This window comes from Parasteatoda tepidariorum, chromosome 6 (assembly GCF_982258835.1).
Source record: "Parasteatoda tepidariorum strain Cologne lab strain chromosome 6, Ptep-v5.0, whole genome shotgun sequence".
In the NCBI taxonomy this organism is placed as follows: domain Eukaryota; kingdom Metazoa; phylum Arthropoda; class Arachnida; order Araneae; family Theridiidae; genus Parasteatoda; species Parasteatoda tepidariorum.
The window spans coordinates 61228882-61254246 of record NC_141760.1 but is presented as its reverse complement, the minus strand read 5'-3'; the positions used below and the strand labels follow the sequence as shown (position 1 = coordinate 61254246).

Below are 25365 nucleotides of genomic sequence, written 5' to 3'. Positions count from 1 at the left end.
TAAGACTTCTATTTCAGTAAAAATGTGTTTTTTAGCTATACTGTCAATTAGGTTTGATAATACCTTGATAATTTCAAGACATCAACATTCAACATATCATTTAGTTTTGTTTTATTTATCACATAAAGAACACATAATTCAAAGTTAAAACTTCTATTTTGGTAAAAACATGTTTCCTAGATTTGCTTCACTGGACTGGATTTGCTACAAATGCTGGACAATATGTTCTTTATGAGATAAGTGGAAAAACTAAGTAAATTTTCATTTCAGTACTTTTTAATATCAGGGTAAATAGCCTATATTTACCCTGATTATAAAAAGTATTGAAATGAAAATTTACTTAGTATTTCCACTTATCTCATAAAGAACATATGGTTCAGCGTTTTAACTTTATGGGAAGTGGTAGAATTAGTGATGAGTGAGTGAGAGCTTTGCCTTTTATTTCTGTGCATTTCTATGTAAAATAAAATATTCTTTTCCTTTCATTACTTTTAAATTATTTTAAACTCATTATTGTTTTTTCTAATTATATATATTAACTATATTCTTTATATAGAGATACTCAATTGACTAAACTGCCAGAGACAAAGAAAATGTTAATGTTTGGTTTTAATAGTAAGTTTTTTTTTTGTTTTTTTTGTGACTGACTACTGCACGATATATTTTGAAAGCTATTTACTCATATATCTTATTTTAGTTCCAGGAAAAGGTAAAACTACACCTGAAGTAATGGAAAATATGAAACCCTTACTGCAACTAGTGTTTTATTCAATAGAAAAGGTCAAGAGATTTCATTTGAGTAAAGAGGTATAATGATATTGTTATATTAGCATTTTGTTACAATTTTGCACCTTTCATTGAATATGAATGAAAAATGTATTAATTTGGTTTATAAAGTTTTATGTGTGACTATTTATTTCTTCTTCATTAATGCATTTTCTGACAAAATTCGAATTTCAGAACTGCATATTCCTAAAACTAACTCAGATAAATATATATAATTTTAAATACACAAATGACCAAAACAAGAGGAAAAAATTAAAGAAATTTTTCTAATAAATTATTTATTTTCCTGGTGAATTAATGATTTGGCTTCAAATGTCTATTACTTATAGGCTAAAAATAAGGCTGAGAAAAACCGGCAGCGTGTTGAAGAGGCATTTCTGAAAACTACACATGCTCAGAGACAGGAAGCTGCTCAGGCTAGAAGGGAGGAAAAACGTAGAGCAGAGAAAGAAAAAATGATGAATGAAGAAGATCCAGAAAAGCAAAGAAAGTGGGAAGTAAGTGAGAGTCATACCTAGGCATTGTAGAAGATATAGTAAGGAATAAGATCATTTTCATATTTCTGACTTTACGTAAAAAGGCCACGCTAAATTGATAAATTTAAAAAAGATTTGAATTGTTAAAAATAAAAATTAAAAGTCAATTTAAAGAGAGAAAAAATTGTGATTTGGTTATTATCAATTTTAAAATGCCTGAGTAAAAAGAAAATGTCATAATTCTCGCATTTCAAACTTTGCCTAAAAATGAAGTATGAATAAAAGGTCATGATTAAGCTATTATATATTATAGAATGCTCAAAATCCTTGCCTTGGTTAAAAATGTAATTATCCTCATATTTCAACGAAAAAAAAATTTTTTGCTAAAGTATTAAAAAAGGTTGATTAGGTCATTAATTTTATAAAATGCTTAGAATCTATTGAGTGTTCTGGTAAAGAATGTATTAATTCATATTTTTCAAGCTTTGTCTGACAATGACAGGCATTCTAAAAAATAAGAAATTCTTTTTAATAAAGTATGAAAAAAAAGTCACAAGAAGGCTATTATATGTTATTGAATGTTTAGAATCTGTACAATGCTTGGTAAAATAATGCTAAGAAAACTGGGCATTCTATATATTGCTTATGTAATCTATAGTGCTCTGGCATTTCATGCACTACTGGTAACTGAAATAATTCTAATTTATAGTCCTCAAAAATGTTTCTGAGCAAAAAATTATTGCTTTTACAGTTTTATCTTTAATTTTTCTGTATGAAGGGCAACAAGTCCATAATAATCTTAATCTGATGCATGTTTACTGTAGGTAAAATATTTATAGATCTGTATATTGCTAGTTAAATCTGTTTCAATGTATTCAGTTTCATAGACAGCTGATAGCACATCAACTTTATTTTTAGGAACGTGAACATCGCAGAGAACTGAAGAAAAGAGCACCCAAAATGAAGCAGTTGAAAGTAAAGACTCTTTAATCATTTTGTTTGTGATACTTCATATTACACCACATCTATTTAATAAAAACTATACTCAGATTGCAAGCCCTTAAACTTAATTTATTTATTTAGTGCTCATGTAATCCATGCATTGGATTGTTCATTTTGTAAATATGTTATTGTATTTGTTATTTTAAACATATGTTCATTTTTTTACCGAATGCTCAAATAAAACTGAATGTTAAAGTATTGAGCTATAATTTATTGAATTATCACAACAGTTATTCTGCATGATAAAAGTTTAGTCTTAAATTATTAAGCAGTTTACAATTTATGCCAGTTTAGATTCAAATAATCTGGTATGCACAATGCTTAATATATTTTTTCATGCAAAAGCAGAAATTTCATTGGGGCATATTGTATAAAGCTGTAAAAATAGAAAAGGTTTTCAATTTTGTGTTGATTTCCTTATATTAAATATAATTGTCTGCACAGCAATGATAATGTATGAAATAAATTGTTGTAATTATCTCTTTAAAATGCAATCAGATCAAAAATCTTGTTATCACAAAATTTCAATCAAAAATGAAGTATATAGTATTTAAATATTTTTATGAAATAACCTTGTAAAAATTGCATCTAATAAGATTTGAATTAATTTAAATACTACAGATATGCACTTTGTAATTTATTTTTAGCTGAAGATTTTTTCCTCACATGACAGGAAATATATTGAATAAACTACAATTATTGTTTTATAAATTTGTATTTATAAAATTATAAATTCTTCCCTTTCACATACTTAAACTATTTTTTCACGTATTGATTCTAAATTTAAATTTATCAAAATTATAAAAGTTTTTTTATAAATCTGTACTGGACTATGAATAATAATTTTGGGATTACTAAATAATATAAGTTATATCTTCCTCTGGACTCGAAGAATTAATAAACAATGTCTAAAGTGTTAAAAAATTTTATTGTAGATTTTAAATAACATTTTCTGCATGTCATAACTTGAATATTATTTAAAAATTTGAATTAGTTATTGCAATTTCTGTAAATCAAGTGTTTTCAAATCTTGCCAATATGCTTGAGGTTCTATATTTTCCCAATTGGTTACTGGAATTTTCCTGTAGAAACTAAACAAAATATTGACTTTAACAACTTTATACTAAATAATTTAAACATATGAAAAATTTTGTTGACATCTAAAATAAGATTAATAATTGTAATGAGAATTAAAAATTATTTTGAATGTATACAAAACAATACAACAACATATAGCACATTCTTAATATGCAACATTTTTTTTAAAAAAGTATATTAACTGCAATAGTTTAATCATGCAATGAGTACAAGTTATTTTATTTTTCTCTTTAAGTAAACTAAACAATGTATGAATGATATATACAGAAGAGATAAGTAACTTCAGAAAATACAAATAATGCCAACCTAAAAAATCTATAATTTGTGTCTGAAAAATAACTAAATTATAATTATTCATTTATAATTACTCACTTCTCAATAATATGATTCAGAACTTCTGTTTCATGAGCTGTGAGAGGATCATAAAGAGAAGACAAATTTGCTTGCACTAATTTCTCACTGAAAACAAATAATTCCATTCAACTGTGTCAATGCTAAACTTTAATTAATATTAGTTATTTATAATCAAACTGTTATCATGGATTGTAATGGAAGTATAATACTATTCTATAATTAATGCAAACTGCTTAGTACAAAATACAAATGTCATTGTCGATGTACCAGGTATGAAATTCCTTTTTTTTTTTAACCAATCTAATACAGCCGATGAATGGGAGTACCAATAGAATAAGTTATCAAATCATACATTTTCCAAGTGTACAAACATTAAATTAGGTGTAAAAAGATTCAAAATTATTTATGAATTGAATATTTAACTATCTGTAAAATCTTATTTAAAAAAATAAAGTAACTTTAAGGACATAAAAACCGTAAGTTTGTGCATTTTAATGTCATTTTTATTTTCCTTTAAGTAAAAACGTGCAACCAAAAAAAAAAGGTAAACAGACAAATACATGTTTTTAAAAAATTCACAAGACACACTTTTTTATTGAAAATTTCTTTTGATTTTATTTCATTTCTAGTTTTTCTTATTTTTGAATTTTAATATTCACTAATTATTCTGATATATGTTTTGTTTAAATTATTTAATATACATAGTTTTATTTTATTTTAATCATTTGTTCGCATTTTTACTGTGTTTTGAACTTTTTGTATTTGACTATAGTATAAATATAATAAATTTTTTTGCAGAGTTTTTGAATAAAGCCACAAGCATCCTCCTCAGATACATTTGCATGCAAGTCATGAGGATGTCGGTAAATTGAATGTCTCCCATAATATCAATAATCAGGAGAGGCAAAACTTTCAAGAACAAATCATTTTATTCACAAAATGAAGTGAAAATAAACTCTGTACAGTTGTATTGTACCAATGTATTAAAAAAGGTATTTATTAAAAAAATTAATTTATTAATGTTTTTGAAAAAACTTCTTAGAAATCTTTTATATTGCAGTTAAATGCAATAAAAATATTAAGAAGAAAAAAATTCGATGAATCATTACAAATTAAATCAGTCATGATTAAATGTTTATATTTTTTTATTATTAACTGTCTGTACATAAAATTAGTGCTGGTGTTGAAATCACACTCAAGTTCTAAATAAATTATTTTAACTTCATACAAAAGTTACTATTTATTTTAATGAAAACTGTTTACACAAACAATTAGATTATTTTAAAATGATATTTTTCATTTGGAAAGTAATTCAGCTTTAAAAAATTAATAGATCTAAGCAGTGGTTCCCCAAATCGTGGGGGCCTCAGACTGAACACAAATAAGAAATAAAAAGAAACTTTTTTGTTTGTTATTTTATAAATTCATGAATTTATTTGTCTTTAATTTCAATATCTATAGTTGGTACATCACAATTTACTAGAAGACTGCAATTTGGGAATCCTTAGATTTAGGTGGGTGGGGAATGTTTTTTTTTTTTTTTTTTTTCTTTTTAATACTACTTTTTACGCAGCAATAATATTTAAGAAAGGCAAAACACTGCATAAAAATTGAATATTCATTTCAAATGTGGTTGATCCTATGCTGTAATGTTGTAAAAAAAAATTTTACCCTAGAAGTGAATTTATATCCATTAACCCATTCAAAACCAAGAGATTAAAATTATTAATTAGAAAATAATTTTTAAAAAATCTACCCTTTAGGGAAATTATTTATATTTCTTGAAATAAAATAAGGCATATCAGGACACAATTTCAACTTTAAATTACAGTAAAAATGTGTTAGTTATGTAAAATTTGAGAACTTTTTTTTATAATATTTCTTATCTACAAACGAATCTACATATGAACAGAGAATTTTTCTATATTTTAGCATTTCCTTTTATAAAATATTTTCTACTGTACATATATTTAAATTTTAAAGCATTAGTTTTGAGTTTATTGGTGACTATCTAATTTAAACTCCTCAACAATGGGTATTTTTCAATGTAATTCGATTGCTTGCACTTTGTTCAAGCCAATAAGTAAATAAATCAAAATAATTATAAAAACAAGGTTTATAGTAATTATATTGTAAATGATTAGTATCATTTTAAATACATTATTTATAATTTGTTAGTTTAGAATAGATATTAAACTTCTAACTTGAAAATATCACATTCCTTCAGTTTATTTTATCAAGATAAATAAATAAGTCTTAGTTAAAAATTATGATTTCTTACTTGTTCATTTAGATTTAAACAGTTCCAAATTTCCCAAATCTGAATTAGTACGTAGTATGTAACTGATACTTTTTCATCATTATTTAATTACAAGTTCATTACAAGAAACTGAATTTTAATTACAAGAAACTGAATGAGGATAAATAACAAAATCATAACCAACATTTTTAAAATTTATGTTGAATTTAATGAACTTTCAATTATTTATATATTGATTATATTTAAATATTGATTAAATCAGCTCATTGTTTTGTTTTGTTTTTTTTCACTATATGAGAAATCAGGAAAATATTTACAAATGGTATGTATGTTACTTGCAAACATAATTTGACATAGCCTATGGCGGGTGGATCTGATGATTTCAAACTAGTATATCATTTGTACAATATGAACATTGATTACTGCTACAATACCCCTAAAGTAATTTATTTTTAAATGTCTGAATAATTTTCATATATTGATTATATTTAAGTATTGATTAAATCAGCTCAATGTTTTGTTTTGTTTGTTTTTTTCACTATAAAGAAATCAGGAAAATATTTACAAATGGTATGTATGTTACTGGCAAACATAATTTGACATAGCCTATGGCAGATGGATCTGATGATTTCAAACTAGTATATCATTCCTACAATATGAATATTGATTACTGCTACGATACCCCTAAAGTAATTTCTTTTTAAATGTGTGAATAATTTTTATATATTGATTATATTTAAATATTGATTAAATCAGCTCATTGTTTTGTTTTGTTTTTTTCACTATAAAGAAATCAGGAAAATATTTACAAATGGTATGTATGTTACTTGCAAACATAATTTGACATGGCAGGTGGATCTGATGATTTTAAACTAGTATATCATTCGTACAATATGAACATTGATTACTGATACAATACCCCTAAAGTAATTTCTTTTTAAATGTGTGAATAATTTAATTTTTAAAATATATTTAAGTTAATAAAAATTATATTTAAGAAAAATTATTAATAAAAATTATATTTAAGTTACTTAAATTTTTATTATGTACGTATTTTACCTTTCCATCCCTATTAAATGAACATGAATATCAGGTTGAGAAAAAGAATAATTGGCTGCTAGTCTTGCCAGATTAACATCCCGCTCCTGTAATGAGAACATATAAAAGTAAAATTTTAAATCAATGAGTAAATCTTATATCCTTATAATTTTTCTAAGTTTTACTTAATTTCGTAATTTACCAAGCAGCTATTAACTTCAGGTTCCATGATTCTGAAGTACTTTAGTGAGCTTGTATTTTTTCTCTTTTATTTAACAACCTTGTGATGTTATTATTGTATTTAATTCTGTTTGTGTTTTATGCAGTTTAGTCACTTCTAGGTCTTATGTTATCAAACTGTGCTCAATCTAGTTTAATCTATGAAACATTAATTGGGTCTGTGTGTCGTATGCCTTCGACACTTTTTTATGATAGAACCAATACGGTTTAGATTCTTTTAAATATTTGTTAGTCCCTTTTGAATATCTCTGTGATATGATCATGGGATCACCACAATGTTTACTTTTCCTGATACCTACTGGGCTGTCTCCAACAGGAACGCCCTCTTCCTTGCCTTTGCAGGATCTCTAGGGCTCGACTCCTAGCTCATCTTTAGAGATTCTCGCAACCGCTAGGGAGGGGACGCTATCTTTTGGAGATAGACCAGTATTCCCCGTAGATCTCGAGAGTGCAACTTCCTTTTTTTGAGAAGCGTGCTTGATTTTTTTTCGCCCTGTGTGTTTCAAGTTGGCAATAATTCATATAGTTTTTTTTTGCAAATTTCTTATTCTTTATTTGTTACGTCAGCATTCAAAGTTCAAATATAATAAGAATTCATCATGCCACCATTCATCAATTTATAAAAATCCAACGCGTGGATAGTTGAATCCTCCCTGTGTGCTTCAGGGAGTAAAAATATGAAATTTATGTAATCAGCATGTTTGAGACATCTGCAGTTAAAATTTACGAAATAGATGATATGTAATTTGTTGAATTTATGGAGTTATCTCATTCCACATAAACCACTCCCAAACGTCGTATTATCTTTTCTCACAAATAAAACTCAATTTACTAATTAGAGTAAGGCTTTGCTTAAGCCTGTGCTGATGGTTACATAAATTTCATCAATTTCTTCAGGATGAACATTTGGATTTATGCAAAGAAATACCTATCTGTTTCAGTTTTCACCAAAGAAAAGCTTTGTGTTCAACAACTCTTATATTAATAGATTAAATTTTTTTTCTTTTAATGCCTTGTCATTTCTAGCCAGCAACAATAAATTATCCTTCTGTCTCGGTGTTTGCATCTCATTCTTTTGACGTTTTTGTGCCCGTACGGTCGACGACGTATGCCATGCAATGAAGAGAGAAATTGCGTCTGAAATTTAATTAGTGGCTACTTGCGTGTGTCTTTAAATCCTACAATTATCTTTGTATTTCTGAACATTGCTAAGAGATGGCAAAAACTAGTCCCACTTTCTTCAAAATTTTTTGAATTGAAATTAAAATAATTTTGTACTTACTGTAGTTTTGCTTTCATTAGTGTTACCGTTGCATGTCAAAATAATTATGATAAATTCAGAGAGAAAGTTCGAGGTGCAGTGATTTCATTATCTCTCTGTCGGAAAATGATAGTTCTGATTTATCAAGTGAAAATTATTTTCCAAAATACTTTTTGCCTAATTTTAATAATTATTTTATAAAAGTATTGCACAGATATTTATTTTGAACAATTTAAAGCAATAGAGTTAATAAATATGTTATCACAGTGTATTTTTTTAAGATAAAACTTGGGTATATTGCAGGGAAAACTGGAGATCAATGGATGGGACATCACATATTTCGCCTCCAAAAAACTGCAAGCTGACAAAAAAATTTAGAATTTAGAATAGAACATGTATTAATTTTCAGCAATAAGAAAAAATGCTTTTGGGGGAAATTTGAAAGAAATAATCCGATAAAGAAAGGGTTAAACAACAGAAATAGTTTATTGTTTTCTTGTTAGATCAAAATATAGATAATTCTTGTTTGAATTTTTACTCAAACTCTTCAATTATTGATGAATATGAAATTTTGATTTTTTTTCCCATAAAAAGAGAATTTTTAAAAAAAACTTACTTTACAATAGTCTGCTGCTTGTTTGCAAATCTGCTTTATATTCGGGAATGCAGGGTGCCATTCAGGAAGATTTGAATTATTGGTTAATAAACCCATACCTAGCACTGCAGCATTGATTATACCTAGCCTTCTTTCCTAGAAACATATATTTTGTAAGTTTATGAGTAAAATATTTTTAAAGAGAAATGTGATACATGTGTAAAATTGTATACATTGTACATTAATACATTGTAAAACATTACAGATTTAAATGATTTTAGCTTTTCAATAACCTTTTTTTAATGTATCTTCTTAAAGCATGTCTTTCATGACCATTCTAAAAGAGTTAATTATTTCATTATAGTTTCTAGTTAATATTTGTTATTGGAAAATAAGAGTTTTTTATTTAATTCCTTTTTACTAATTGGCAACAAAAAAAACATGCCAACCAAATGCCTAACCAAATTTAAAAGAGATGGTATTTATAGTTTAATCATTAAATTTCTACCATGAATGCTCTGAATTTTTTATTATTTCTTTTGATTAATTATTTAGTTGGATTTTTTTCTGCCTTGCAACCTCTGGTTGAGTTTAGCGCTTAAACTAGATTAAATTACTGACATACAAAGGTAAGGAAGAAAATCTAATTTTTAATCGGCTATTATTTTCTTATTTATCCATTAAAAATATTTATAAGATCTCACTTGGAAAAAAGGAATGTATTTTCTCAATTCATTATCCAACAATGTACATCGGCAATAAGACAGAACAGTGTCTATCTTCACTTTACTTTTCTCAACAATTTCTCTAAAATAAAAATTATCATTTGTATAAAACAGTGCGGAAACTTACAATGCATAATATAATAATAGTTTGCATACCCTGTAAATTTTTAGAAAATTTGCTTATCATAAATAAATTGTATTTAGTACCAAACTTCATAAGCAATTTCTATTCCTAAATTAATGAAAAAAGAATATGCTTGTCCATCTGTGGATAAAAAATAATGCTGAGAAAAATATAACTCCTTCAACATTTGAGTTATGAGCAAAATATTATTTTCCATTTGTAGGGAATTAAAGCTGAAAATTTTAAAATAAACTAAATTTTTATAAAAATTTTATCAGAACTTAAGACTTGTCTGTCTGACTAAATATATATATGTGTGCGCACCTTTATTAGCTGTAGGAAAAATGTTTTCTGTAACAACAAAAATTTTGTTGTAGTAGGAGCTGTGTGTGCTTTCGATGAATTATTAATACAGATGGCAAAAATAAGTTAACAGTGAAGAAAAGCCTTAGTTGATAGATTAAAGTAAATGTAGCATTGCCTTTCTATCTGCCAAACGTTAAAATCTGTCTTTTTTTTAATTTTTAGCAGGAGTATTTTATACAATGGTAGTATATTATTGAAATCATATGTGTTTTCTTAAGGAAATTGTTTTATTTTATAACCATCATTGAAGAGCTCATAAAATTTTTGTTTACTACTTTTAACGTTCAACTTAGCAGCCTTGTAATTTTTAAATCAATCCTGAAGACAATGAAACTCCTGGATCAAGTATTGGGAGAAATTTCCCTCCCTGGAGGACTTTTTTGATAGAACTAAACCGCATTTATCGGCATGGAGAAGAATACGTCCCGCAGTAAGTCCGACGCCAAGGTGACTCTGTCTTATGATCTTTCTACCATTGAGGATATTTTACCTCAGCACTGTAGTAGGTGCGAGCCAGGTGTGGAATTTGTATGAACCAGCAATTGCCGGGATTCGAACTCGGTTCACCTCATCGGAAGGCAAATGCTCTATCCCCTGAGCCACTACGGCTCTAAGGAAATTATTATAATGTTTTTGTTTGTTTTGTTTTTTTTTTAAATTTTAGCATGACAGAAATTTGATAAAGAAGAGTCATTCAATTGAATTTTTAAATCAGATGACCTGCGCCATCGCTAGACTTAATGAGGCCCTTGAAAAAATATTTCGTGGAGGTCCTAAGAATGACCCATTTACACATTCTTTTCCATTATCATTATTATTATATTTGATTTTATGCTCAGATTTCGGATGATTGTTGAATTTTAGAGATTATGCAATGTTAATCATGGGAAAGTGTTTAAATATATCTTATTTTCTAACTATATGATTTTGTTTTCTATAAATAGAAATTCGAAGCCCACGGTTTTCAGGAGCAAAACCTAGGACCTTGGTATTTAAACTAAGTTTTTTAATTGAAATTAAAATAATGATTTCTTGATTTGAAATTAAAATAATTTTATCTTTTTTATTATCAAGTATGCTCCCCTAAAAATTAAAATAATAATGAGACTTATATAATTAGGAGTGATAAATTTCAACAGCCCCTAACTACGTTTCACTCCTCGGGAGACTAGATAAAGGTAAAGTTACAAGCATAAGAGATTATAAAAAAACTGGTAACACATTTGTATGTTATGAAAACTTTGTCAACAATAAAAAATAACGCTTCCATTATTTCATACAAGAAAGTAATAAAATATACTGTGTTATGATTGTAATATCGTTTATGCCAATGCGCGTAGAATGGCAAGTGATTCTCAATACTCTTTGTTACTTCTGAAAAACTGAACTACTAATTTGAGTGTTATGGTTTCAAGGATATTCATGAAAATTGAATCATAATTAATTCATTTAAAACTCTATTCACTATTTTTCTTTAGAGAAACAAATTAAATTTTACTGGAATTCTGCAAAATGGAGCATTTTTAAATAATTACATGTTCAGTTCTTGTTGGAACAAATACCGTATGGTTCGCAGAAATAGAACTACACAATCGAAATTTGACTTGCTGAAAGGGCCTTGGTATATAAAACTTAACGCGAGATTTTTTTTTTTAATTATTAAAATTCTAATTTGTTTGGAAATTACAGCAATTTTAAATATCTTCTCCTTTTTTTGCGAATTTTTTCTCACTTTTTTTTCTTCTTTAAATTACATTTTGTTTTGTTGTTCAAACATTTTGTTTTGTTTGTTTTTTTCTTCTTAAATTAGATTTAAAGCTTGAAATTACGGAGGTAAATAAGTAAAATATATCGCATTTTGCTTTAAATAATGATTATTAATCCGTTGTTGTCGAAAAAGTTTATCTCTCACAAAATCTTTATTGTATAAGCTCGCACTTGACATCAAAAGTAGCGAAAAAATGAGTAAATAAGGGTAAAAGATTAACTGTTACCAGGTGTAAATCATAACATTTATATCGAAATTTTTTAAAAAATACATAAGTCTCAAGAGATAAAAACTGCTTTCAATTTGAATTATTACATAATATAAAATTATTGTTATAAATTGCTTACAAGTCATTTAATGCTTCTTATTTTGCCTAAGTATCTTTATTTTTTTTAGGTACAAAGTTTTTCAAAAATAAAATGTTTTAATTCACAAAGTGTTCTTACATAAACTTATCATAACAAGCATTTATAAATTTAAAAATTCTAATAAATATTAGCTTTTAAGGAGAGTTGACAAAGAAGAATGAGATGCCTCCACGGAGGTTGGTGAGCGGAGCGAGAAAGGAACGGACCCCTGCAACTGTTTGGGAAAAAAGTATTAAATCTGTTTAATTAAATATCAAATTTTTATTCATCAAATATTCTAACTAAAACAATCACGATAACTTTTTATCTTGAAGTCTTATATGATTTTAATGGGTTTTTTGACTTTTGCATTTTGTCAATATTTTACGAACTTAATGGACATTTTCAAATTAAAAAAAAACATTTCTTTCCACATTACTTCTTAATGTAATTTTCTTATTGACTAAGTGTTGAGCCCCTCTGTAAAACTGTACTGAGACACTCACAATTTTCAAACTGAATGACATAAGAAATATAATTTTTTTTTCTATTTTAATGCAAGAAACCTCGCAACTTAAGCGAAAATACCGGAACTAACACTCAAAGGGTTAATCTTAATACACAAATATTTTTTACCTTCCAAATCTGTATTATGGTTATTGAGTTTTATGCACAACAAATGTCAATAAATTGTTGCTTAAACCTTGATACAATTACTTTATCTAATATTGACCTAATTTATATTATGGCAGAGGAAATTACTTGTGAAAACTAGCTGTAAAACTTTGTACTGCAGCTCGGAGCACCAAACACCTTTCGTGAAATAGAAAATGAATAAATATAAAGAACCTACAACCTTAAAGAAGTGTTAAATTGAGCAATGAATAAATAGTATGCATTAATTTTAAGAATTAAAGTAGCATAGCTATTTTTCTTAACACCATATTAATTTGACAGATATTATGGTTCAACAACACGTTCCAAAATTTCGAACAGTGTGTTCTTCATTAATTATGATCATTTTTTAATTACTTGCTTTGCACAATATTAAATAAACATTTTCAAGTAATATCGTACCTTAGCTTTGATAGTGGATATCCAGTAATGCCGATGTAGCTTATTTTCCCAGCATCTTTCAAACTTTGAAGAGCAGGAAGAGTTTCGTTGATGATGATATTCACATCTGGGCAAAATTCGACATCGTGTATCTGCATACATACTTAACAAGTTTAAACAAATTTTATTAAAATATAAATATCATTCTAATAAAGGAAGCACTCGCCTGTAAAATCCCTATTATAACGAAATTAAGTTTAAATTAAGGAGCCTGGTCGAAAACGTTGGATAGGGTAAAAATTAATCGCCATTTATTACTTAACTAGAACCCCTTATACTTCACTCTTCTTTCTGTTTTTCTTCTTTTACTTGTAATTATAATGTATTACCAATTGTATTCTTTTTTAAATTATTTACTTTTGTCGACATTTTCATAATTGAATTTAATAAAAGCTTAAATTATTTATAAAAATATAATTGATTCATTAAAAAATATAAAATTTCAATTTATTTTTTAATAATCTTCATATTTTAATTAAAAAATTTAAAAAAAATGTTTTTTGCTTTTAGATTTCAATTTTTAGAGTCAATTTTTAAAAAATTAATTTTTTTTAGAGTTTATTTGTATTAGAAATAATAAATTGAATACGACATACTAAATAGTTATCAACCTTTTTAGAACAGAAATTTGCGATAAAATTCAAACATCCCTACTAGGATATGATACTTGATCTTCCCCTACGTGGTAGAAGGCAAACTAATCGTTCCGCCCGGAATCCACAACAGGTGGAAAGTTTTGTTAAAGTATACCAACTAAAACTTTAATGAAGCATATTTTACTCCACAGGCAGAAATGGCGACTAATTTTTATCCTATTCAAAGCTTTTAAGCATGCTTTTTAATTCAAGCTTAATTTAGTTAAAATAGGAATGTTACTGGTGTGTAATTCCCTTGTAAGAAGCAATTTATCAACCAATTAATATATATATATACAGTGGCGCTCACGTACTTAAGGACATGTCTTTATGAAAAGTAAAATCCAAAATTTAATGTTCACGCATAAATTTATTGAATTGATAATTATGTATTGGAACAAATAACTTATTTTTAATATATTTTCACAATGAAAATCATTTATCTAACTGTTATACTTAAATTATGTAACATTTTAGAAAAAATATGCATTCCGCATACTTAAGGACAGCAAAATAAATATTTCTTAATTGTTAATAAAATTAATAACAATGTAAAAATTTAACAAAAAATAAAGATTTGGAGCTAGTATTTAGCCGGTAAGCCGTTTGCGGCAATTACTGCTTCACATCTACGAGGCATCGAATCTACTAATCTTTGACATCGCTCAGAAGGTATAGCTGCCCAGCCTTCTTGGACACAGTTCCATAAATCACCTAAATTTTTTGGTTTTTGCTGTTTCACATATTTATCCACATCTATCCACAGCATCTCGATCGGGTTGAGATCTGGTGATTAGGAAGGGCACTGCAAAACCTCAATTTTCTTGCTTGACAAGAAGACCTTCACAGTTTTGCTCATGTGCTTTGGATCATTATCGGCTTGCATGATTGGTTTTCTTGAGCGAAGTTTCCTGTAATAAGGCAGAAAAACAGTCTTGATAATGTCCACATACACATGATGCCTTCTATTTTGTGAATTGGACCACATCCTGAACATGTCATGGCACCCCACACAATCACCGAGTCGCCTCCACCTTTTACAGTTGATTTTGTACACCGTACATTAAATTCTTCACCGACTCGACGCCTCACATAACTTTTGCCATTTGAGTCCATTCTGTTGAACTTCGATTCGTCTGTAAATATAACTCGATTCCAGTCAGCCGATGTCCAGTTTCGGTGTCTTTTTGCAAAAGCTAATCGAGCTGCTATATTCTTCTTTGACATCAACGGTTTTTTCCTACATACGCGACCCATAAGCCAAAACTCATTTAAACGCCGTTTGATGGTATTATTTTTTACGTGCTTGTCTGTTAATTCAGCGAATTCTTTTTTGATGTCCGGGGCGGTTTTGTGACAATCAGCTTCAGAAATTCAATGAATAATGCGATCTTCTCGTTCGGTAGTTTTGCGAGGACGCGGTTTTCGGGATGTTTTTTCAATACTTTTGGTCTCTTGAATAGATTTCAATACTTGGAAAACTGCTGTTTTTGATAATTTTAGCCGCCTACAAATTTCTTTAATGCTTAAACCCTCTTTTCTCAGAATATCTATTCGACATCTCTGTTCATTGCTAACATTTTTACCTTTACTCATAATAATGTAGAAATTTGTATTAAAAAAATAAAAAAAAATTAATACAATATTTTAAAGCATCAAACAAAGATAATGTGGTAAATTACACTTACATTGATCGATAAATTGATTGTAATCATTCAATAACTCATGATTAGACAAACTGTCCTTAAGTATAAGAAACTTAACAAAATATATTTTTTAAATAAACTTTTATGAAACACTTGTGAACACGAATGAATTATTTGAGGATTGAGGTTCAACTAAGGTAGAATTCGTCATTATAGTAGATATCTTGATCAAAACATAATATTCATCTAATATAATGACGCATTTATTTTGAAAACACAGTCCTTAAGTACGTGAGCGCCACTGTACATTGAAAAATTAAATGGTTTTTTTAATTCAAAAATATTAATTGAAAATTGAGTTCCATTGTGACTTAGAAAAAACCATGCATTAACACTAGAGAAATGTTTCAGACACTGAATTAGAACAATAACTTTAGTTACGATCAAGTTCCACTTTACTTTAAAAATGTATCGAAGCTAATTTTCTTTTACTGCGAATTTTTTTTTTTTTATTCCTTTGAAAATGAAAAAACTTAAGTAGATGTAAAATTTACAGTTCTGTGGCAGATCAAATAATGCTTTACATCGGGAAACCAATAAATTATTGAATTAGCAAAACAGTAAATGAATTCAGGGCTACTTTTATAAAGATGTATCCTACTTACTTGCAGGAGATCTATATGATTAACTCCCAATCTTGCAAAGCTCTCTTTTACACTTTGCAATGTACGCATTGCAGAAAAATCAAATCTCTCAGCAGTCTCTTCATTCACGCCGTATCTTCCAACTTTGGTTGCAAGATAATAAGTATTTCTAGGAATAAGTTTCAATGCCTGAAAAGATATAAAACAGTCATCAATTCGGAAATAAATAAATTATAATGAACTGGGTGGTTTTGTCCCCTCCTCGTTTCACTCACCAACTCCACAATCGCTATGCAATTATTTTTATTTCTTGATGATAAACTGATTGCTACTGCAAAACCAAAAAAAAAAAAAAATTATTCAATTATTAATCCTTAAAACGTTTTATTGTGTTACCGTAAATTAAGTTTTCGATTCTTTTGGAATAAAATTTGCGAGGGTTAGAAATTCTCAATCCTCATGATTTGCATTCCCACTTCCCAAAGTTAGTTACTGCAATATTGAATAACCATACATTATCACATTATGAAAGATTTCTTTTTTTTTAATAGTGATTCGAGTTTTAGTACGTTGTGAGTGCGTTCTTGTATAAAAATATTTATTCTAAATCTTTCGGCTCAAAACGTCATGTGAAATGTTTTTGACCATTCTGTTGAAAGAATTAGTTTATATTGTTGTAAATAGATGGCATCACAAATGCTGACATAGATGGCAGCAGTGTTGTCTTTAGTATAACCTCTTTTCTATAATAAAATATTTAGTCCAGTTTCAACCTTCACTCAGGTATGTGGCTTCATTTTCTTGTGATCTCATGCTTAATTATTGGGTTAAGTTTTTAGGTTATGGGCCCAGGATGATCCAAGAAATTTATAGCTAACATTTATTAAGTTTAATATATTTATTTTTAAATTCTTTGATAATTTTTAGAATTAAAGATAGATAAATTATGGTAGCATGTGTTAACACATGGTTAGGCTTAAATGCATAACACTTAAATAAATGTTGCTGTTTTTTTCTTTTTAAACTTTGTAACTAATTTAATTTAACTATGTTTTAATAGAAAATTTCTTATTTTATAGTTATATTTTTTGATAGTTTAATTTAAAGTTTACAGGGAAAAATAATCATGCCAGGGGGAGAAGGTTCTTTTAGCCATAAAAAATTAACTGGGAGGGTAAATTATGCTGATTGGAAGTTTGCCATGAAAATGCACTTAATTAAAAGAGAATCATGGGATTATGTTGAAGGGAAAAAGGAAGATGCAGCTTTAGATGCCAAAGCTTTGTCATACATAGTTGAAGGGGTTAGTGAAACAATTTTTAATGATTTGAGGGACTTATCTAGTGGCAAAGAAGCCTGGGAAGTATTATCAAAAACTTATGATGATAAAGGAATAACTAGAAAAGTGTCTGTAATTAAAGAATTGGTTAACACTAAGTATTCAGATTGTAAGGACATGTGTGACTACCTTCATAAAGTAATTTCAGCATATCAGCAATTAAAATCAACAGGAGTTAAAGCAGATGAGGAATTAATAGCTGGAATAATTTTAGCTAACTTACCTGATAGATTTGAACCCCTTATTATGGCTTTGAAAAATTGTGGGGAAGAGATAACTGTTGATAACGTTAAAACTAGATTAATGGCTGAGGATGATAAACCTAATTCTGATGGGAATTTAGATCAAGCTTTCCTTAATGAAAAGTTTAAAGGCAGGAATAAGTTTAAGGGGAAATGCTTCAAATGTAATTTGTTTGGGCATAAAAGTATAGATTGTCAAAGACCCCTACGCCAGAAAAATGCGTATGATAAATTTAACAAAAAGGGTAATGTAAAGCCTACTTCTAGTAAGACTCCTATGAAGGAAGAAGCTTATGTAGCAGGTATCTATGTTACAAATTCTAATCCAAATCCTAATGTTTGGTACATGGACTCTTGTGCTTCGTTCCATATGACCCCATATAAAGAATTGATAACAGATTATCAAACTGCAAGTATTAGTCAAATTAAAACAGGCAGCTCTGTTATAGAAGTTGAGGGGGAAGGGAGTGTTAGTTTTCTTTTATCTAGAAATGGGGAGAAAGCAAAAGTAACTTTTAATAATGTATTGCATGTTCCAAAACTAACTGCTAACTTGCTATCTATTAAGTATTTAAACAAAACTTTTGGGATGGTTACTACCTTTACAGGGGAAAGATGTTTTGTTCATAAGGGTGATAATTTAGTAGCTAGTGGAACAGGTGTAAGCGATAGATTATATTCTTTAGATATTCATAATGATATGGCTTTAATTACTGCTCAAAACTCATCAAATGAAATATTGCATAAGAAAATAGGTCATTTAAGTGAAGCTGGGATGGTTAGATTGCAAGATATGGTTGAGGGTTTCTCTTTTAATGGGAAAATTAATAATTGTATACCATGCATTAAAGGTAAAATACATAAACAACCATTTCCCAAGGGTAAGGCTAAACGAGCAAAAGAATTGTTAGGCTTAGTGCATAGTGACCTCTGTGGACCCCTGAGTGTTTTATCAATAGGCGGTTCTCGGTACTTTATAAGTTTCATAGATGATTTGTCACGAATGACTTTTGTTTACTTTATAAAGAATAAATTTGAAGTTCTTGGAAAATTCAAAGACTTTCAGGCATATGTAGAAAGACAAACTGGCAAACCTATTAAGGTTTTACGCTCCGATAATGGGACGGAGTATGTTAATAATGAAATGGATAGTTTTCTAGCTTCCAAAAGGATTCAGCATCAAAAGTCTATCCCTTATACACCGGAGCAAATGGGGGTTGCAGAGCGCAAAAACAGAACACTTGTTGAGCGAGCTCGGTCTATGTTGGTGGATGCCCACCTTGGCCAGGAATATTGGGCTGAAGCAGTTGAAACAGCAGCTCATTGTAAAAATATATCTCCAACCATTGCGGTTCCAGACATGACACCTTTTGAGAAGTGGAGTGGTGAAAAGCCAAACTTGAAATACTTAAGGGTGTTTGGGTGTCGGGCTTTTGTTCATATTCCAAAACAGAAGCGTTTAAAATGGGACGTGAAAGCTAGAGAGTTAATGTTTGTTGGGTATTGTAAGGATAGGAAGGGCTATCGTCTAATTGATCCAACTAATTATAGTATTGTTGTAGCCAGAGATGTGCATTTTTTGGAACATGATATGTATCATGACAATAACAGTGACAAAAGTTCACCAGAGTTCAGTGATGACTCTTTATTCAGTGGGAGCATTGTTGATTTTGACAACACATCAGATAAACTCCAAAATGGTGATAATGTTAGCAGGGGTGATAATGAATTAAATTTCCAAAATGATATTAATGCAGGTCAGGATGACATTAATGGTTTGAATAGAGGCGATTTTGTAAATAATGATGAGAGTAATAATGTAACTGTAGATAATGACATGCCGAAATTGACACCTATAAGAAGAACAGTTAAACTTCCTGTTCGTTATCAAAATTTTGATACCAATGGTATGCCAGATTTGCAAATGCCAAATTTAGATCCTATTTGCTTTGCCGATGCTTTAGTGGCAATAAATGAACTTCTTTCTGAACCTAATACTATTGATGAGGCACTCAATGGTAGTAATGCTAGGCATTGGAGAGAATCTTTATGTGAAACAATAGCGGGTCACATTAAAAACAAAACTTGGGACATAGTAAATAAGCCTAAAAATAAAAACATTGTTGATTGCAAATGGGTATTCAAAATAAAACATAATGTTAATGGAGATATTGAAAGGTACAAAACCCGTTTAGTAGCTAAAGGTTTCTCCCAGATCGAAGGAATAGATTGTACAGAAACGTTTTCCTCAGTAGTTCATTATGTAACATTAAGAGTTTTGTTGGCTTATGCAGCTATTTATGATTGGGAAATCGATCAAATGGATGCTGTTATGGCTTTTGTTCAAGGGACACTAAATGAAGAAATATATATGAAAATTCCAAATGGGTTTAGTGAGTATTACGAACAAAATTTAAATGGGAAACTTCTTAATAAAGCTCTAGATGGCTTAAAGCAAAGTGGCAGGCTTTGGTATCTGACATTAGAAGAAGGCTTGGTTGAAATGGGATTTAGGCAAAGTTATTTTGATAGTTGTGTGTATATTAAACTAAATGATAAAGAACTTGTAATTGTAGATATTTATGCAGATTATTTATTAATTTTTAGCAACTCAGTAAGGCTTAAAAATTTAGCAAAAAGGCAACTAAGTAAAAGATTTGAAATGAAAGATTTAAATTCTTGCTTAGGGATTAAAATAGAATGTAATAGATCAGAAGGGTCCATTAACCTAAATCAAACCCAATCTGACAATGAAGGTGGTTCCAATAAGGCACAATCAGATGATGAAAATTCTAATAAAGAACAATCAGATGAAGAAGAAAAGGCTTCAGGCTCTGACAGAGAAAACGTGTGCCACGAGATGATTGTGAAACTTGATGATGAAGGAGAAGAAGGTGGTAAAAGACAAAAACGTAAGAAAGATAGGGAATCCAAGCAAAGGAGTATAATCGTTTCTAAAGCAGCTATTTTATCAAGTGAGGAGTCTGACAGTGGAAAAGAAAAGTCTAAAAGAAAGAGGAAAGCAAGTACTAGCGATATTACTCAAAGTGATGAAGACAGTGGGCCTAAAAAGAGGAAAGTTGCTTCTGATAGTGGAAGTGAAGATTCTGACAGTGGTAATGCAAAATCTAAAAGAAGAAAAGGAGCAAGTGATGGCAGACAGAGTGATGAAGACAGGCCAAGCAAGAACAGAAAAATTGTTTCAGACAGTGAATTAACAAGAGGAGAATTACACCTGAAAATAGTCAAAGTGAAGAAGAAAAACGCCCCAAAAAGGAGAAGGATTGCTTCGGACAGTGGGAGTGAATATGATAAATATAAATGTGGACTATTTAGCAAAAAACTGTTAATAGAACTAAGTATGAATATTGTGGAAGATCAATGAGACTAAAATGATTTAGTGATATTTTTTTTTTGCACATTTGTGATTTTCTTTTAGTATTCCCAAAAATGTAAACTAAAGTGGGAGTGTTGAAAGAATTAGTTTATATTGTTGTAAATAGATGGCATCACAAATGCTGACATAGATGGCAGCAGTGTTGTCTTTAATATAACCTCTTTTCTATAATAAAATATTTAGTCCAGTTTCAACCTTCACTCAGGTATGTGGCTTCATTTTCTTGTGATCTCATACTTAATTATTGGGTTAAGTTTTTACATTCTTTAACGATTTCAATTGGGTGCTTTTAAGAAACGTAATTGTGAAAAAAATATCCAGATATATAAAGCATTAGAATAATCTGATAAATATTGAAAGAAACGTTTTGTTAAAAATTAACTAAAACAAAATACCTGTATTTTTTTTTTTTTACATGAAGGGGTGGGGGTGAAATAACTGAGAGATATTACAACTTAAAAATGTCATACTTGATTTCATCGTAAAGTAAAAAATTTTAAACTTGATTTTCGCTTGAAAATACCACCTCGATTTTTTTTTATTGCTATATTTGGTGCAAATTGTATAGTTCTATACAATTTGCACCGCCTTACGAACGAACAATCTATATCAAATTGTTGTGAACAAAAATTCTTTTTCATCTATTTATTTTTTAATAATCAATAGGCACTTATTTCGTATTTATAACAAGGTTTTGGTTCGGTTGAAAGGATCATTTGCTTATTTTTGTATGGGTTTTGCATTGATTTTTCTTGCAATACAGCTAAAAAATTTATTACTTTAAATGAACTTTTGATTCTTACTTTCCCAAGCATTGTTTCAGCTTTTCCTTGTCCGTAATATGGAGCTGTGTCAAAGTAATTTATTCCACTTTTAACTGCTTTGATGACTGTATCGATTCCATCTTGCTCTTTAGGGGTATTTAATACATCTTTCAGTTGGGCACCGCCTGCAACGATGAAAATTGTAATAAGTATGCACTTGTATTATTAAAAATATTTTTGAATGTGGCAACCGAGCAGAATTTCTGGGGTGATTTTTTGCAAGAAAACTATTTCTTCTATGTGAACTCGTTTTCCTGTCAACAGATGAAGAAGGGTCTCTATACTTCTTTTATTAAATGCCCTCTCAGCCTCCCCATGACATCCATATTCAGTGGATGCCCTCACACGTGGGACTTTTTGGCAACGATCGTGCTGATCAGTTGGCAAAAGAAGGTACTTCCCTCCCAGCCTCTCGAAACACGGCCCTCACTTACTCTGAATTATTTTATATCCGCAAATCTAAAGTTAATAAAGCTTGTTTTGTTCCACCGGATCACAATTGGTATCCCCGCACTCGTCCTGGAGGAGCCCTTAACCTTCAGGGTACACGTGCCGACCAAACCGCTACCTGTAGATTTGTCAGTTGGCATACTAAGAGCCTCACTTTCAGTGGACAAATTAAACTTTTTCCATCTTGTAAAAAGTGCAACTCCAGCGAGGCTAGTCCTCACCATCTACTTGATTGCCTGGATTTCACCATGGAAGAGGTTCTTGAGAGACCTCTCCTTTTCCTCGATATTTTGAAGACTCACGGCCTCATGGATTTGATATAGCTCCGCTATCCCAGCTGGGATTGAAAACAACAACTGATGAAGGTTGTTTCGAACATATTTTTAACCCTTTTAGACGCAGAGGAAGCCTCGGTGAAAAAATATATTTTGGTATTTTTTAATTTTAAAAAGGATTAAATTTGTACTAAAATATAAAATCCTAAAAGTGTTTAGAAATTTTCTTCATTCATGTTCAAAAATTTATCAAGAATTGATTTTGCAAATTAAAGAAATTTCAATGATGAATCTAAATAAATACAAATTTAAAAAAATAATAATAATTTGAAAGTAGACCGTGTTTGAAATTTCATAACCATAAATTATTAAAATGCTAAATTTGCTATTTTGACGTAATATTATATAATATTTTGACTTTTTTTTTACCTAAAGTAATCAAAATGATAAGAAAAAATATAATATAAATTTTAATAAAAAGGGGTTAATAGAAGTGCGGGAAGCCAACAGCATTTAGCTGACACATAAAGATTTGTTTAAACTGAAGCCTGAGATGTGATTGGTACTGTGTGTCACTGAAGTTTAAACACGGCCCGCAGTGGACTGATCGTTAAGACAAGGTTCCCAGCAGATCACCGAAGTCAAGCATCACTGGCTGCGAACAGTGTGCGGGTGGGTGACCACTTGGATCAGTCTGCGTAGGGGCCGAGAGTGTGCGGTATTGATCCTCGTTAAACTGTTCTACCGTAAAGTGCTCGACTTCGCGTGCAGGCCGTCAGGTCAGGCTACCGAAGCCGGGGTGCCATCCCCTCTGCAGAGGATCAAAATTGTGATGGCATGTCTTCGGATCATCCTCAGGGATGTTTCCCAGATCGTCGCCAATAGCCCATTGTGCAGCTCTAGTGTGACGTAAATGAACAACAACAACAAAGTTTAAGCACGCTTAAAATTTTTCTGTAAATCATACTTATCTCATATTCATATTTTTCATTATTATGCAATTAATTAATATTTTTGTGAGCAAAAACAGAAGTGTTATCAAAAACTACTGACGTATAAGAATGGGTTAAGAGCATCAAAACTAGTTTGATTGTCAGGTTAAACTGAAACAATCAAACAAATTTTTGATGTATTTAAACGCGCCTTCATCATTTATGATTCATCAGGCTTTTGTCTTTGTTATTTTTTTTTCTCGTTTAAACGTGAATATTTAAGACAAGCATAATTATAAGTACTACATTAAAATATGAATGACCATATAACTTTAATACAAAATACATATTTGCAAAACGTTTTGATATTGATTAAAACATTAAGATTTTTTTCTACGGCCTGCTTTCTACCTTTTGTACTCAGAAATTTGAAAGAAGCTTAGAGGAAGAGAAAAAGTGCATTCTCCTTACTGCAAGAGGGATCGTTTTAATGTTCCAGTCACAATTTTCGTCAATACCCGATATTTCCTATGCTGATGTTTTTCTCTTTTGAAGTTAAAAGCAATTTCCGGGAATTTTCTGTGCATAACCGAGTACTAAAGACAGAATGCAAGCCTTTGAAATATGTTTAGAAAAAAAAAAAACTTACCCAGCCCTAATCGAGAAACTAATAATTGCGTTTGGCCCAACTTTGAATAAACCATTTTAGATGCAAGAATATCATCATGGAAGCCTTTGAGATAGGTAGGTACACAGTCGAATACTATTTTCCTAGCAAACAAATATAGAAACGGAATGATTAAAGTTATAAATTTACTTTTCCATGGTTAAAAGTCCCTAATTTTAAAGTTTAATTTCAGAATATCATTCTGTCTTTTACAGTGGTTTTGATTCCTGAGAAGTAAATTTACTTTTTTTCATACATTGTTACTCTGCCCTTTTCTGCCGGCCGGTTAACTTACCAAAACCATGTTTGTAATTTAAAAAGAAAAATTTTATTCTAACAAATTTTAAACCACGATTGATAATATATCAATCGTATGTTACGAATATGTGTTAATACAACTGATGTTTATTTTAATAAAATGACAATTTTATTTACTGACTTTATGTTTTAAGCCTAAAAATAAATAAAAAATATTTTTTTGCTGAATAGTTAGTATTTTGTGGAATGTTAATATATTAGACAAATAAAGAAATTTTAAGCTTACTCGTTTTCCGCCATAATCTGTATCTTGATAGAGTTATAACTGTCTGATGTTACTAACAACAAAACTGCTGAGATATACTTTAGTTTTCTTTTTTGCTTGTTCGATTTTGGTAACACATAAGTGAAAATGAAGTTCACCGTTCATTTCAAGGGTATCTAGTTTCCTTGGACTTTTTCCCTCTCATGATTATAAGTATAGATAACACTAAAGTTTC

General features: G+C 29.4%; 2 protein-coding genes across 5 annotated transcripts in view; one reads left to right on the top strand and one right to left on the bottom strand.

Annotated features, from left to right (window-relative positions):
* LOC107452300 (PAT complex subunit CCDC47) overlaps window positions 1-4948 on the top strand; it is a 17107-nt gene extending 12159 nt beyond the window's left edge. For 2 of the 4 annotated variants that reach the window (XM_016068674.4, XM_071178592.2), the window contains exons 9-13: window positions 557-615; window positions 698-807; window positions 1116-1283; window positions 2181-2237; window positions 4515-4948. In XM_016068674.4, coding sequence (XP_015924160.1) covers window positions 557-615; window positions 698-807; window positions 1116-1283; window positions 2181-2237; window positions 4515-4523 — 403 coding nt within the window. In that variant the 3' untranslated portion in view covers window positions 4524-4948. Of the gene's footprint in view, window positions 1-556; window positions 616-697; window positions 808-1115; window positions 1284-2180; window positions 2463-4514 lie in introns of those variants that run through there. The other 2 variants (XM_016068672.4, XM_016068673.3) reach the window with 1 other exon arrangement.
* Window positions 3174-25365, bottom strand: LOC107452303 (uncharacterized). Its single transcript, XM_016068678.4, has 10 exons — window positions 25152-25365; window positions 24590-24711; window positions 22263-22408; window positions 16503-16670; window positions 13518-13648; window positions 9815-9917; window positions 9132-9266; window positions 7036-7121; window positions 3735-3821; window positions 3174-3355 (listed from the first exon to the last, which is right to left on the bottom strand). The coding sequence occupies exons 1-10, from the start codon at window positions 25163-25165 to the stop codon at window positions 3259-3261; spliced, it is 1089 nt and encodes a 362-aa protein (XP_015924164.1). The 5' UTR covers window positions 25166-25365; the 3' UTR covers window positions 3174-3258.